We start from the raw sequence: 17,313 nt of genomic DNA, 5'->3' as shown, positions 1-17,313 counted from the left end.
CTTATGCGCAAATTGCGTTAAGTACTGTGTAAAAACAATCTTATAGTTAAATCCTTCATATATTGGATAGATATGGGTAAGTGATGCGACTTTGGTTGTATAATGTAAAGAAGTAACTTTACCGAAGCATGTTATTGTTGATCTACATCAACAGTATGAATTCGCAACGAAAGGTTGGCTGGCGACTGCCATAGAGTTGGTGTCACTTTAAAAATTCAAACTAACGCATTAAATTGTTCACCCGAGAAAAAAACACATTTTGAATTCATTTTTAGTCTTACTTTGTCTGCATTCGTTGCTGTTTAGTAAAAAAGAAGAGCTGACAAAGGAAGGACAACGAAAATGTATTCCATATGATTGTTTTGTGTACCATTGTTTCGATAGTGGGAAAGCCATTGTAACACAGGGTTCGCCGCTGAACAGTTGTAGGCACTGGTGTGAATGCATGGAAACGTCAATAGGGCACGACTAGATTAAGATATATAGAAAGGGCACTTGAAATTGGCTCGAAACAGGAATCACTGGTTAAAGACGACGGATTGCGGCAGCTAGATAAAAAAAAATCAACTGCGATACAATGATGATCAATTACGACGATTATTATTATTGTTCTATGATATCTATAAGGGTTACTAACACTACTCCAAAGGAGCAGGCGCCGTTGGCGATAGGTTGAATGTTACATAGATATAGAAATACACTTATGTTGAACATGTCCATGGACGACGACGGCGACGACGACGATGAGGATAAGAGCGTTTCCTGAACTTTGACAGATTTATTTGTTTGCTCGAAAATGAGTGGTAGAAACAGGAAAGGCTATAGAGAAAACAGCAATTCGCCCGTTGGTATTCAGAATATATCTGTCAAACACTAACAATCTACACTACGTGGTTTACGTACAGGGTTTATTCTGATGAGCCGACAAAGCCTCAACAAATAGGCTGATTTCTCTCTACGAAAGGTACGAAGTACGCATGAAGGATCGACAAAACAAATATGAAATTATCAAACGCTGCAAATAACGAACTGCTATTACTACCAATATTCTGACAGTTCTAATCAGATTCCTTAGATTATAAAGGCCATTATTTCTATTTCCACTAATTATCACAGCCACTTGAGTTTGCCGTGCGTTTATATACATGTATGACTTTTAAACGCATAAATAGAGCAACATCCCCATTCACAGTCGTCCTACGCCTGAAAAGTGGCCTTTGTTGATAACGACTTCAGTCAATCCACAATGCGGACTGGAGAATAAGAGAGAAAAAGTTGTCAACATTATGACCTGAGCATACAATTCTAACTATGGCCTGATCAGCGAAACGCTGCGAAGAAGGCGCAACGGGAATTCGTTGTGTGATATAGATTCGCAAACAAATGTCGCGGAAGTGGAATGGGAACATAGAACACAACAACAAAATAAGAAATCTGTAGTCGACGTTTTGGGCATGTTTGATCCACTGAAATAGAGGCAAGGGTTGATCTAGCGATCATCATGTTGTAAAGTGACGTTACTCAAATGTAACGAAAGTTATGATGGTGAACTATGAGACACAATGAAAGCTCGGTTGTGACTTCGCTTTAGTTGCCGCTTTAGAAAGATCAATAAAATGAGACAAATTACGGAAATTAAGATAACTGCAATATGCCCTCTAAGACGCTAACACAAAAAAAAGCAAGGAGCAAGTCGACGAGCTAGCGAAACATAAGACATGAAATGATATATATACGTTGGGCGGTATATTATTTTAACTTAATGAGTGTTTCGGATTTTTGTCGGAGAGTTGGCAATTTTGGACTCAAAACCAATAAACGTCAAAAATACATAATAATAATAAATATGAAAATTGGTAGAATCCTTTTAAGAGTTTTAGTTATACTCATCCTGTCAGAAAACGATACATTGTTGACCTGCGTTTCGAAAAGACGAGCGTTTCTTTACCAATATTTCGATAATCGAATCATGAACAGCAGAAAAGTCGGCAAGCCTTAAGTAGCCCAATGTCAAACAGAGAAAGCTAACTTTTCGGCACTAAATCCATCGCTCTGCTCGCCTCTTATGTTGTTGAAACATGCAGCAGTTTACACTGCTGACCCTGGTTGTTCATTCGTGAGGTGAAGCCAGTGACAGTTGTCGAAGTGAACAACCCTGCCGACAATAAATGGCGGAGATTAATCATTTATATATATTGACTGATTAATCATTTATTAATTTCGAAATTAATCGATCACAACGGTTAGTCGAACTAATACTGAATAATACTGACCAGCCTGTCACGATTAAAGGTAATTTGATAGAAACCGAAAGGCACCACCTCAAAAATAAAGACATGCAATAGAAACAACATCTATTCCGCCGACAACGACACAAGAAAAGAAAAACTCAGGATGTCGAACCTTTATTACTTAATAATATTAACTAATGCTATAATTGATGATAATAATACAATACATACGGATAATTGATTATACTGATAATAATGGCTACTATAATTGGGGAAAATCGGTGATTACTACATAATTGTGGTCAATTGATAAGTGCGACTTATAACCAAGGGCAATCGTATGGGCGCGAATTCGATTATTTTCGATATGACGATCAAACTGAGAGGTGATCGAACTCAGTAATGATAACTCGGCGATTATTTCTTTGATATTTGATAGAACGATGAATGAGAACCATGAAGGGATAATACTTACTAGGCTTACGAATAATTATAACAGAGATCTGATTGGCGAGATATTAAATATGAATTTTGGCTGATTGCAGTCGCGGCTGACAAATCGGTTGTCTAAAAGCTTAGGTAGCTGTCTTTGAACTAGTAACGTAAAGACCAGCGAAGTTCCGATACGAAAAGACATCACACAAAAAAATTATTGCAACAAAACACACACATATATTCCTTTATCGGAACTGAAGAGTATAGCTCAATAGCCTTTTAAAAGTTAGGTAGCCAATCTGCCGATTTGGAATGAGGTCAGCCCATTTATCATCAATTATGTATATATATATTATTGATGCTGACAATGCTGGGAACAAAAACAAAACTTATTATAAAACAGGGCGCGGGCGATAAGTAATAATGCTCATGATATTACTGGAAATTCTAACGGTTGATTGTAATAGTTCTATATTTTTCCATGCAGGTGCTGAAGAGTAGAGAGAGAAACCGGAGATCGTTGAGCCCTACCATATTGGTGAAGTCGCACTGTCAAACTTAGGTTTAACTGTGGCGATAAATAAGGGTAATGATTCTGTGCTAAATAACGACGAGTAGGGTTTCCAATCATTGGTTAATAGAGATTCGCTCCTGGCAATTTATGTTATCGATGATAATAATTAAAATGATAAATCAGAAGGGTCGTTGGCCGGCATCGTCTCTTTCACTTCCTGAATCACATGCAAAATAATAATAATAAAAAGAACAGTGAAAGCTAAGCAAACGTACGATAATACACTCACACAATATATATTTACAGAAAGTAGACAGATCGCTAGAAACAGACTGTCGAATACACTATACATCTAACTAACTTCTATATTATAATAGTAATAATATTAAGTACCGAGATCACTGAAATAATAATGAAGATAATGGTATGAATAATATCAAAAACTAACGATGGTGACAACTACAATTATATATATATATATATAATACCAATGTACAAAGCGGCCGCTCGACGCGACTGCGACGCGTCTACCGAATTCAACTTTGACATCATCGGTCAGTCGTACGAAGCCAATTTCCTTGCCGACAGACACCCCCTGAAATTTCTCTGCACTCCACTGTTGTCGCGCGATCCTACGAAAGCCGCGCGAATTGAAGTCTCATTACACAAACATACACAGAGAGAAAGAAAGCGAGAGAGAGAAAGCGAAAGAGAGAGAGAGAGAGAGAGAGAGAGAGAGAGAGAGAGTACCATAACGTTTTTCTTTGATTTTAATAAAACATTTAATGTAGTAGGAAGTTATCCTTGTCTAATGGTTCATATTTATTCTAATTGTTATTGTCCTATGAAGAAAACAATTATCCCTTACCTAATTATAATTCATTCGTTTTTTCTATTATCAATCTTTTCGGACATATTGTATCCGTGCATTCATGCGCTGACAAACTATTATGTACTCTAACTGATAAATGTATTTTATCTAGATTGTCGACCGCGTGCCTTCAATGCGCAAATATCATAGAAGATTATGAAATAAAATGAATTAGTACGGCTACCATTCGCTGTGTAACAATATCATCGATACCAGGCGACAATGCGACAATATACATACGATGTTTGCTAATACGACAAAAGGGCAAGAACGTAGCAACAATAATAATGTATTGGGAACACATTCAGTCACTCTGCGGAAGTCGGTCGAACGGTTGCCGGCCCATCAAGGCTCCCGAATGAGAGGGGCTTCTTGTTGGGAAACCCGCCTGGCCCTGTAGGGCCTCCAGGACGGGACAGAGTCTCAAACTCTCAAAGTCACTAGATAGTAGCAACAAGCAACTAATCATATAAAACGACAGCAGTAGTAGCAACACAAATTGAGCTGTAAAAGCGAGGTTAATATCAGCAACAACAGCAACCCTAGATATGACAGGAAACCAAGCAAATAATCATTCCTTACCAATAGAAAGTTATGTTATAACGAATGATGATGATGGTTAAAAGGCTCAACGATCATTTACAGTGACAGGAAAAAAGCTTTTTTGAAATCACTTTATGTTGCAACGACAATGGTTTAACACACAGGCCTATTGGTGTGCAAAGTAAATCATATATGTGCGTAAGCAGTGAATTGCGTTGGCGATCGTATCAGTCCGATTGATCCCTATGAGGTTTTCCCCAATGCTACTGCCATTATTTGAGAGTCTCGTTGCCAATGCTGGTCATGGACGCCTCCGTTCTTCGTGTCGTTGTTATTGTCACCGTTATCGCACTTGCTTCTGCTCTAACCGTTTAGCTGACAACAACAAAAACAAACGCGATGATGACGATGATCAATGATTTAATCGACTCCGGCAGCATTCGGTCGCCGGTGATGACAAAGTTGAACACTTTCTGCTCATTCATCGGCGAAGTTTATAGAGTAAAAAGGATAGTTCGAGAGTGTATTGCAGCCTAGACTCAGACCGGCCATGTCAGTCACAGTAGAGAGAAGCTGGACGACAGGTTGCGATGACAACGGCAGCGTCAGTAAGTCGGGAGAACCGCGCATGGCGCTAGACATGCGAATATGGTTGCGACGTAGGCGCCTTCTAGATCATCTATATTTTGAAAGTAATGAGCTACGAAACCTTGAGGTGAAATAATGACGGCTAGTCAATGAGCCAATGTGACTGATATATGGAAACCGAACTATATAAACGTACAGTTGAAAGCGCACTCATAAAAACAAAGATACGTAAGTACAGATATACATACAATCGTTAACGTTGACGAAAACAAAATATCAAAGTGAGCACGGTCAATATTGAGGTTAGCCGTAACTTGTTTTCACCGTTTGACATAAGCGGCCGCCCTGAAGTAAGTGAGGCTGCCATCGACTAGGGACAAAGGTTCACTGGAAACCGCCATCCAGGCGGAGTGAATGCAAAACAGCGTATATCCATAAATACACAACCATACTCTCCTTTGTGTGTAGATTTAGCACTTCTAATAATACGACCCTAATAGTACTATGAATGATGCCAGAGTTAGAAACAGGAGCACGGTCGAGCGTTCGTCCGGCTTGACATTAATATCCACAACACCCAGCTTCCACCGTTCTTAAAGCTAGCAGTCGTAGACAGAAACGAAAAAAAAAATAGAAATCAGAACTAAAGCTTCAATGAAAATAAATCAAATATAAATCTGCTATAAGTCGCAGATACAAAGGAAAACCAGAGCGCGAGAAGAAAAGCGAACGGAAACACACTAAGAAAATACTAATAATTCTATAAGGAAATGAGGACATGGTAGATATGCAGATAGTGAACTGAGGGCCTGTCTGAAGACGAAGAGGCAACATGTAGAAAGACGAACCAAAGCTGCTCGGCGAGGCCAGCTGGTTGACATTGTTAGACTCGTTTAGGAGTTGATTAAGAAGGCGAATAATAGACATACCTAAGCTGCCGCAAGAGACTAAATAGATGGTTAGTCGAGGCGTTGAGGCGGGTGCAGCGGAGCTAGATATGGTCCGAAGAGAAAAAAATTAAGGTCGTGAGACCTAATTGTAACAGTAATAGCAGCGGTGGACAAATAGAAAATAGTATTACGAGAGACAGCTTTATTAAAGAGATAAGAGAATGTCTAAGTGAACGGTGCACCCGTGGCCTTGCCAAAGTATACTGGTCGCATTTAGCCAACGAAATAAAGACGAAACATAGAAAATCATTTGAGAACGATTTCTTCCAAAGCACCTATCGTAGGTGAAAGCATCACTTGTCCTTTACCATAACGATTACTAGAACGGTGAACAAGAGCAAACTAAAGAAAACCAGACATGGAAGGACTTCACGTTGGCGCAAAGTCCTGTTCTCTATTGATTGCTGCAATCAATAGAAAAATCAAAAGCACCGATCCTCTGAGAGTTTTTCTTTAAGCTGTCCTCGAGCAACTGGTTGTTGTCAGCGGCTATTGTTATTAGTTGAGTAATCGGGGCCTAAACAATTCTTGGCGGAACGTGGGTAGTATCTATGGTATGTAGATAGTGTCGGAAATATCGAATTACTAGCCCGGGGCGACTGACTGGCGATCTTCGAAAGCACGGACTCAATGCTACTTCATTCGCCGGCACCCACTTGCAAGCAACACCAAACAACAAACCAAGCAAATAGCATGAATGCATATGAAACATAGCAGAACAGAATTGAAACCAGATGTACGACAAAAACAGGTTACTTCACCTTTGTCACGCATTATAATGCACATGAAAGTACAGTTGACGAACCGAACTCGTTTTTTTTTTCGTATCTGATGCCTGAACAGTGAGTTAATAGTAGAGACGCCGTGAATCCCTTTCATTCATAACTCGTACCATGAACATAGATTGCTAATCGGCTGCTTCGATTTTGGCAAGAATAGGTCAGTTATGATAATCCAGATTAAACTGTATGTGTCCTCTACCAGCTGACACCGACCCTAGTTTATCAGCTCCTTATAGGACTTATTATTAAACAAGCAGTGCACGAACATTATATAAAATATTGGCTACTATTCAATGCAATCTAGAAAAGATTTCCTAGTTAAATTCAGTAATCATGCACACACACTATTTTAATGAGCCTTTTAAATGAAATAGCAGCGCAACATCCGACTATAGGAACATAACCAGTGAAGTTGCCATCGACATGGGGGCGTCCGTCCGTAAATACGAAGGAATATATCCTATACTTATAGCGTACGCATACAAGATTCAGGCGCATTGCATCCACTTGTAAGAACCTGCATCCTATGGAACGGCTATCTCAAGATCCTGCGTCCTTGATAATAGAAGAACCAACAAATCGCACCTCTTGGTCTTCGGTAATCTGCCTGTATCTTGCTCGAGCACAAACTGCACAATCAAAATTGTGCATTCAGCTCTAGTGGTCATTAGTTAGTCACATGATTATTACTATGAAGTGGTAATATATTATTATATTCAAATAGCTGATTATTATAATTTATTATATATTAGAATTCCTCTATGTCCGCTATATAGCCATTATAGCGTTAAAACTTAACAAGACGAACTCTAGCCGAGTTATAATAATATGGTAGCGACTGTAAGTTGATTTATATGAACGTACCTATTATACATTAAAGATGACATTACATAAAGCAGGATGAATTATTTTTGGAAAATGTCTCCTTTTAACTGCTATGATAATGATTGTGGTGATGATATTGCTTTTTTTTTCTATTTCATTCATTTTGTACCATATATTGTGAAATAACGGTACGAAATTATCAAAGCGTACCCACAACGATAAGGTTTGATGAAACCACTCGTTGAACTGATGGTTATTACTACTACTATTATTACAATGACGCTCGGTCGTGCGGCGGCAACAAGTCAGCACTTTAAAAATGCGCTATTAACTATAATCGATGCAAAAATAGAAAACTAGGCGCGTACAAGATTTGGTGCGTTAGACGCCGGCGGCCCCGTATGCGCGTATCGTAGAGGGCGCTGCATGTCGGACGCCCAGCACCTCAAAGTATGAAACGATACAAATGTGTCATATAGAAATGTGTTAAGATGATAATCCAAATAAAATGAGACGAAGAGGGAGTCGATGCGAAAGAAGAACCTCGGCAGGACGCGAAGTGATCGAGTACAGACCCAGTTTACGGCGCAACAGTTTGCGCTAAGATGTCCCAATTAAAGGCATTTTTCACTGTTGTCACATTACTTTGTAGCGCATTTTATAGCGTTTTTATTGCCGATAAGAGTAATGATATCATGATTTTTCTCCAACCGTCCTCCCTCCTAATTGACGCAAGCGACAAAAAACTAAGCGAGTCTGTCTATCTTCAACGATCTGGTGGACTATACTAGTATTATGGTAACAAAAACAACAACAACAACGATAACAATGATGGTGATTATGTCTATTATTAACAGGAAAATATATGGAACGACAGTTTGCGAGTAAGCTGGCAGGTTGACTCGTATGAATTGTACGTACACTGCACACTACGGTACACAGCACACAGCATGCAATGTCATCATTAAATCGAATGAAAAACAAATTCGAACCATTCATTGTCATTAAGCCACCACCGACATCGTTTCTTTCGTTACAGGTAATCAAACAAACAAATTATTATATATAATTCTATTACTATTGAATAACTGTAATAAACAAAATGTTAGTAATGCTATAACTACGGCTAGCCCAATGCACCTAACTAGCGTACCATTATATAGCCCGACCCTGCTTCACAGAGCTACCACAAACCAGCCGATATTTTTATGATTACTTATTTCCATTGTTGTTCATCAGTGAGTAAGTCAATCTTATAAAAATGAGTTGGATTGACCCCAATTGTCCCCTCTGAATAAATTATACGCTCCGCAGAGGAAGATGCTCACCCCGCCCGCGCCGAGTGTGTCAGTATCTATCATATGTAGCTCAAATCCAAGGGAGTGTACGCTCGCTGGCCACCGAGAGCAGCCGAGATCTTTTTAGCGTTCGCCAATTCATTTCAAGAAGGTGGAACAAAGTTCTAGCGTGTCTTTAATCTCTCGATGACTATTGATCTATCTTCATTTCTCAGCTAACTCTATGCCCATCGAATTATTGCACCTTCAGACTTCCCTGTCGGAAAGAGGCGGTTCGGTCGTGATTTTAGATTGCCCAAAATCATATCGTCGAGAAAAAAGTATTATTATTACCGTAATAATAGTAATTATTATTAACAATAATGGAGGAGAAGCTAGCACACTTCGCCCAAAGGTCAGGCCCGGTCGAGTCGGAGCCGGAGAGAAGTTAGAAGAGCTGACCGTCTGCGCTTGGTTTACCTAATGATGACGTATTTTGGGGTGGGTAAAAGCGATACGCTGCTATATAGAAATATACTATATAAATATGTATGATAAAAAAAAAGTGACTGACAAGTGTCCCCTACCACCAACACCTCAGTATCGACTTGTTTTTTGCCTTTGTATTGCCCCTGAGCAGCGAAAAGCCGGCCTGGGCGGCGCATGGTGAAGTTGATTGTCCTGGTTAACGTTCTCAAATGGGACGCATAAGGATACGAGATCAATATGTCGGTCTTTCCGCAGTACCAATACAAATAATGAACCTGTCGAGGATACACAGCAATCAAGCCTGCCGCTGTGTCATGATATCGGCGGCTTGATCATGTTGTAGACGCGTTGTGAAATCCAAACTGTTGGTGCAAACTACGGTCAGCAAATAGTCCGGTCCGATTTCGGCGGCCTTGGGCGCTCCGTCCTTATTGTTATTACTATTATCATCATGAATCTTTGTCGCTACTAGAAGGCCTCCAGTTTATCGGACAGCAGAATAATCCTGGAAACGTGCGAAGCTCCAGTTAACGGTTTTTGCGCGTTCTGTGATTTTGGCTCTCCCACGCCAAAAACCACGGGTATGAACTTAACTGTTACAAGAATAAGAAAAAACTAAAAAGATGCATAGCCCGAAGACCATTGAAATTAACCTGAAAACTAGTGAATAATTGAAATGTAGCAGAAAAAAAGACCAGAGAGAAAGAGAAGGGCCAGCGTTGGCTTTCTTGCATCAGATTTATATCCGAACCTGTCTATTACAGTTATAAGTATGAAAGTGATACTTATTACGCTAATTTAGGAAATAGTTATTTAAGAACTAACGCCAATTACATATATTAAACCTTGTATACTTAATTAAATTAGCCTTATTTTGGGTATGTTAAGCAGCTTTGAGGGTACCCGCTTAGTGGTTTAGGCCTACACAAAGTGGCGCTCATTACTTCCTCGGCGTCCCCAAAGATATAGTAGAGTTGACCCATTGATAATGGCGGGGACACAATAAACTGTAGCAGAATCTCGTTCATCGATACTAACGGCGGCTTGATGTGCGGGATCGGCATGGTCGAAAGAGCAGTTGCGCCAATCTAAGAGCAAACGATATCCTAGCGTGATCTCTTCATTGATCACAAATCAACTACGATAGCCTAGAGGTGGTTTGAAGGGCACAAAGTTATTCATTGCTTGATTCTCCTTTACAAGACTGGTCTACCTACGGAGATAGATGTTCAGCAAATATGATATAAACGATAATATCAACAGGCATCCACATATTTTCGTGACGGACGTTCTGCTTTATCTGCGATCACTCCTATCATTCAACGGTACAGGCTCTAGGGGTCGACCACTCAAAACAATCAACAGCCCATTTTGCCATAGTTTTATTAACAAGCATGACCGCGGTTAACTGATGCGTCCTCTGCTAGCTTCGATGTCGATCATGGGTCCCACAATCGTATGTCACCGTATGTGATCTGCCAACCAACTACCGTTGCTCTCCCAAAAGCTGGGCCTCCGACCTATCGGACCCAAATCAACTCCCACTGCGGCGTAAATCAAAATGCCCAGCACTTTTGTTTCGTAAGTTTGATCAAGGACGATCTGAACTGTAACCCTTTCACTCATGTTCTGTTTCAAATTGTATTCAGACATTGTTTAATTTTTTAACATATCCTATAAAGCTGTACCGCCTGTAAGGCCGTTGCTTTTTGGTATACAGCCCGTTTTGTGTCCGCTGCTTAGAGGCGGAAGACAAATACGCATCGCAGTGTAAAGCTCCGGAGTCATATCGTCAGGGGCCTCAAGATCGGTGCGGAGATGGCGGTCCATTATCATTTTTTCTCCCAGAAGCAGATGCGGTCCAGAAGACGAATAAAGTGAGATTAGAAGAGCGATGATTCAAGCGAGAGTTGTGACAACCACGCCCCCGCCAAATCAAAATATGGACGAGGAAAATCAAAATGCGGTTAACTGAACGGTAAAGAAACTTTAACGGAGTCGAATGAAAATAAAGAGTGACTATCTCACAAAGCAGACAGAGTTTAGATGATATTTTAATTACTGCAGCAGCTAGAACAGTTGTTATTATTCGAGCGCTTTAATTGACCAATAGTGTGCTACTAGCAACCTTTACGACCAACCCTTTGAGTACTGATCACTGAATCTGGACTAATATATTGTGGTCAACTTGATTCCAATGGCAATCCAAGCTCCGTAAAACCGTACTGCTACCGAATGTATAATGTGAGTAGATGCATTACGAAGATCAAATCGTCCCAAAACAACCGTAACGCAAACAAGGAGAGCACAATTAGGAGAAAAATAAGCTAACGTTAAATCATAGTTGCTATAGGTTCCCACTGCCTAGTGCCTTACTGAGAGCGGAGTTAATTAGCATCCAGTAAAGGCTAAAAACTTATTTTAAAAAATATACATATTGGCTGATAAAGTGGATCCCTTGTCGTTCCTTCGTTTGTATAAAAAGGATCGCCAAAGAAAAATATCGCAATAGCCCAGTTTCGTTGTTTAATATAAAGTAACTGAAACAGGTTGAAAAGGATCACAGTCGATTGTTTTTTTTTACGTAGTATTTATTACTTCCGCTGCCCTAAAAGTAGGATTTAGCCTGAAGCTTGCTTGTCTTGGGCCATGAACAGCTCTACCTTATTGCTTACATAGCAAACGATTCAATCTGGCAGACATTATCTCTAAGCTACAGGTATCACTGCAAGCAAATCTACAACCATCCACCATTACCATGACTACCGTCATTGTTCATTATTCTGATTTAGTAACAGTCATCGGTTAGGACATGAGCAACAAACTACCGTCATTACTATGGACATTATGATTATGACTAACAATACTATTAACAGATTTGTACACACACAACAAATAGTCGCAGTAACTGCAAACGAGTCACTGAGCAATTGATTAATTATCGACTAAAAGTATAAGCCAATTGTGAGAGCTCGACGCGTTATTACGGGAAGGGTGTAATGCGGCGCCTTAGCTTGCCCGTCGATGACGATGCGTCTCCTATTGCTTGATAAGTTGATGAAGGACAATGGCAGGACAGCAGGATAGGGGAGCTCGGAAAGAAGGAACCAAATGAACAAAACGTTGCCGGTAAGGATGATGATACATAAGAGCAAAGTAGCGTATATCGAGATGTGTTATCACTATGGATTCACGGCAGCGTTTGCTGAACGCGTCAGAAGCACAAATGTGGCTCTGGAAAAAAATAGTTGCTGGAATGAACCGTTACACCACAATGATAAGAATACCAACAATAAAAGAGACAGCCGGTAAACCGTAACAAAAATAGAAGAAAAGTTAAAAAAAACATGACGTTGGTGCGAGTAGCATACAGATACGCAATATGCCGAATGGATTGTTTTTCATTAGAGGCGGACCGAGGTGGCAAAAATGACAGTGGAGAGAAGGCATTACGAGGCGGAGACGGATAGCAATGAGTGTGCAAACATAGAACAGCGCGAATGACAGACCATAACATTTTTGTGTACAGCCAAACTCTTATTATTGAAACGATAATAAATAATAAATAAATAATAAACAATAAATGCGAATCAACAGTGTGTTATAATTTTCGGGTATATGCAAAGGAGCGGAATCAGATGTATATAGGTTAGAGTAGATTACCGAGAAAAGAATCATCCAAACCGATTTAAAAAAAAAAACACTTAATTTCAGGAAAGTGTGTTTTTCAGGAAAGGTGTAGTTTCCTGCCAATTTCATAAAAGTTAAAATAAATATGCAAAATGACGTTGCAAAGGTTGCGTCCTTATCGTCTGGCAATCCTCTGTGAAATCCTCAATATTGGAATTGCAATCCCCATAGCCACAGGTCAATCTCATGCTCAAGTTCCCTTTGAATTGGACCTATACATATATTAGGCTGGAACCTGACCGATTTCGGTGTGGTCGCTTGAACTTCTAATTAAAAAAAACCAGGACTCGGTGATCCGAGTTCTACGAGTGGCATATAGTGCACGATACACATGTAATTAAATAAAAAAAATGTGTAAGTAATTAACTTTTCTTCACCTTCCAAAGGACGTAACATTTCATCCAGATTATTTTAAGAAATTTACTTAGAAAGTATTGGCTATAACTCACCTTGTCATTTTCCCATTCCTCAACCAATTTATCTGTTATTTTTTTGCCAGAAATTTTCCTGTTTGGCATCGAAAGGCTCGTCCAGCTAAATTTAACGATTTTTTTCACAGCCAAATGTACGATTGCTAGATCAATTTGCCAGCGGTCAGAAAAAATAGTGATAATTCGTCGGAGCGAAGTACGAAGAATCCAGTGGGTCTTAAGGAAGTTTTTACTCCAACTTTTGCGAAGACGCTTTTTTCAGTTTTTTTCGTTTTTTCAAATCAAGAGTAGCCAGCATATCATTGTTTTGAAGCTCCACAATGTCACAGATATAACTATCGACATTTTCGTCTTCCTTTGAGTCGAAGTCCATTCGCTTCATGAAGAGCTCTTTAAGAAAGCTGCCGATGTTTCCATTCTTGAGGTTTCTACGTGGGGTTCTGAAAAATTGTATTTTGCTTGTAACTTCGAAATGGTAAGTCTCAGAGATGTGCCCGTTAACAAGCTTTGTTGATGTTGGAAGCCTGATGTATCCGCATTACATAATTGAATTCGAGCTTAAAGGTTGCTTTAAACTATATTCAGTTAAAGCTAAAGCGTTCTTATGGTTACGGTAAGCATTAGAGGTTGCTCAGATTTAACACTATATTGTTATGGTTTTAGATACACAGGGAGCTCATTTATGCAAGCACATTGCAACTTAAGCAAGTTCAACTGAGAACCCTAGCTAGCGCCAGGCTGAAACACAAATTTAGTAGCTTATGAGCTTTTAGACTTTGAACGAGTACACCGTTAACTCCTCATTCATCAAAACATCCCTCGAATGGCACAAAATCTCATATTGAAAAAAACATCTGCTTATAATTACGTCACTTCATTCAGTCAATTGCTTATTTAATCTCATTTCCTTTATAAACTAGATTTAATGGGACATTGACAGTGTTAAACATCTGTTGACAATAAATTTATTGACTGTTGTTGGCTCGCTCAAAAAATATGTATATATATATAAACGTTTTTCCTATTTTGATTCGAACAATATCTAATGTATCTATTGTATCTAATGTAGGATTTTAGATCTAGTTAAGCTAAAATTCAAAGTCTTAAAACGCTGCGACCAACGTCGAGCTGGAGTTCAAATACGTATTGCAGTCGTTAAACAATATGCCGTTATTAATCTATTAAGATTTATAATCTGATCTTTGGTTATTTAACTAAATAAAACTTACGCTTTGTTATAAGAGCCTTATTTGACTGGTCCTATGAGGAAATCCAAAATGCTTGTGTCCTATTGTGGGTCTGAATATCGCATCTTTGGAGCAATTCATAAGCTAGTTTTTTTTATTGTCGCTCATTCTGCAAAACGTTAACTGCCATTAAACTAAACAAAGTATACGATAGACGCGCGAAATCTGTCCTATATGTTCGTTTACGACTTGATGCACAAAAATATAGCTTATCTTCACAGAGTGTCTAATCTCTTAATAGCAGCTTTAACATTACGTAAACATAATCGTTGCAAGACACTGACAGGAACACGTTCTATCACATTATACACAAACTTTAATAGGCAATAAAATTCCAGCATTATATAGGAATCTTTGACAAAAAACAGATCGGTGTAAAAGTGGTCGAAATTTCTAGTTATGTCCGCAGCCGAATGTTTGCATCTAAATACATCGAGATATAGAGTCTGTGTGTGTGTGTGTCCGCGTGTATGAGTGTGCGTGTTGGCGTGTATATGTGTGTGTGTGTGTGTGCGTGTCTATGTATTTGTGTGTGTGTATATTTTTGTCTGTGTGTGTGTGAGCGTGTGGGCGTGTGTGAGTGTTAGGGCGAAAGCCTTTTTGCCACCAAACAGGTGGCTTCCCTGGAATATGATTAGTGAATATTGTTGTTTTTAGTCTCGCATAGACATGATGATGGAAAGATAAGTACGAAATGTGGCAATGATATAAACGATTCTGCCAGAAACTGTTTTGGTAAGTATTTATAATTTTGATCTTCTCCAATTCTTTGGTCGAAGCTCCTGTCTATAAATGAGAGGCACTACTTGTTTAGTTGCCCGATTTAACCGAATGGAATAACTACTCATACTATGATGCATACTGAAGTCACATGGCTTTAATTAGAGTTATATTTTTGCGTGTATTATTGCGTAGGTGAACGTAAGAACGTCGACCTCCCCGTACAAACGGAAACTGGGCGCACCCCCGTTTCTAGTTAGAAATAGTGGCAAGACCTAGCCGTTTTCTGAAATGTACCAGAAAGGCTTTGCCTTTTTCCCCTCTTCGTCCTGTTGTCGTTCTTTTTCGTGTTTATTTCATCGTTTCGATCGCAGAGGACTTGGTAGCAGGCTGATCGATTTGAGGCTCGGTGCGCGAATTGAAACAATATCCTTCGCTAGGCACGCGCATTGGGGTGCTTTTCCCCCATTAGTGATGGGCTGTAAACGTTGTGCGCCTCCGTTGAGATAGCAGTTTGCTGTCTTTTCTATTGGAGTTCAATTAGAAAATATTGCCGAATTCTGAAGCCAATATATGTACGTTCTTCTAACAAAAATCAGGATCATCTAGTAGATCGATCCTAATCACTGCGTTGATCGCAACGATCTGGCAAATTTAGTAGCCAGCTGCTAAAGTTCCCTCTGTGCAGCGACAGTGATGCACGCTTTCCTATTGAAGCTAAATCTGGAGTTAGTCCGAACTTCGGTGTATGACGCATATATTATACAGACGAACACACATTATGTGGAAATATAGCACACGCAGTAGATATGTAGGCCTCTTTCTTTCCAGTAGGATGACATTAACATAGTTGGTGGTTAAACTACTGATTTGAACGAAATGGATGATTTGTTTAGAACAATGCTGTCAATAATAGGTAGCAGGCAGTAAGCAAGGAAACAGTGTATCCGAGTTCACTGCGTTCAATATTTATGTCGAACCTGGCACTAACCTGTTTGTCTAGGAGCACGTAATGCTTGGTTTTAAGGTCAGGTTGATGTGCTGAAAACACATTCCCTACGCTACACACGAACGTAGCAGATAAGCTGACGAGAAATGGAGAAAATCCAGCGCCAAAAAGGGAGACGTTGAACCCTATATTTAAAGAGTAGGCGCGCTTTATACATTTAGTTTACCATTTACTTGTAAGATCTGTTATGCGTGGGTATTTGGTATGGTATTTTATGGTTACTTTCAGTGCTAATTTTATTTGCAAAGATGAATGAAGTCTGAGAAACGCATATATTGAGAATTGAATTTTTCAAGAGATCTACTATGTGTTTGTTTATCAAACTTTTAAGGTAACAAAGAAAGACAGCATAATCCCTGGTATAGCAATATTGTTGGAAAGCTAGTCAATAAAAACTGTGGCACATCTTAAAGTACTAGAAACTTCGGAAAATATCAATTGATTTATAGTTTTTTTGGGAGGTTTCTTATAATAGGGGAACTGAAGTAGAGTGAAAATATAGGTATAATAAAAAAAGATCAACATCTTACTCAGCAGTTAGGCAAGCAGAAGGAAGCAGGCCCACAACTGTAGTAGATGCATTTATTTCAATAAAAAGCCTTTTTATATTCGCAGCTAAACATAAATCGGCTTACATCTTGAAACACTTTCGCCCACCTTTCTGTATTTGCAGTTTGTTCCAAAAATTTACCTAATCTTGTCAGTGTTATG

At 39.3% G+C, this 17,313-nt stretch overlaps 1 protein-coding gene across 1 annotated transcript in view; it reads right to left on the bottom strand.

Moving 5' to 3' along the window:
* Positions 1-13,650: 13,650 nt before the first annotated feature.
* LOC147753734 (uncharacterized) overlaps positions 13,651-17,313 on the bottom strand; it is a 35,704-nt gene continuing 32,041 nt past the window's right edge. Inside the window, exon 2 of the mRNA XM_086967566.1 lies at positions 13,651-14,066. Within this exon, the coding sequence (XP_086823692.1) occupies positions 13,856-14,066 (211 nt within the window). The 3' untranslated portion in view covers positions 13,651-13,855. The remainder of the gene's footprint in view (positions 14,067-17,313) is intronic.

Source organism: Varroa jacobsoni, unplaced genomic scaffold, assembly GCF_002532875.2.
Source record: "Varroa jacobsoni isolate VJ856 unplaced genomic scaffold, vjacob_1.0 scaffold_258, whole genome shotgun sequence".
NCBI lineage: Eukaryota > Metazoa > Arthropoda > Arachnida > Mesostigmata > Varroidae > Varroa > Varroa jacobsoni.
This window is presented reverse-complemented; position numbering and strand designations above follow the sequence as displayed.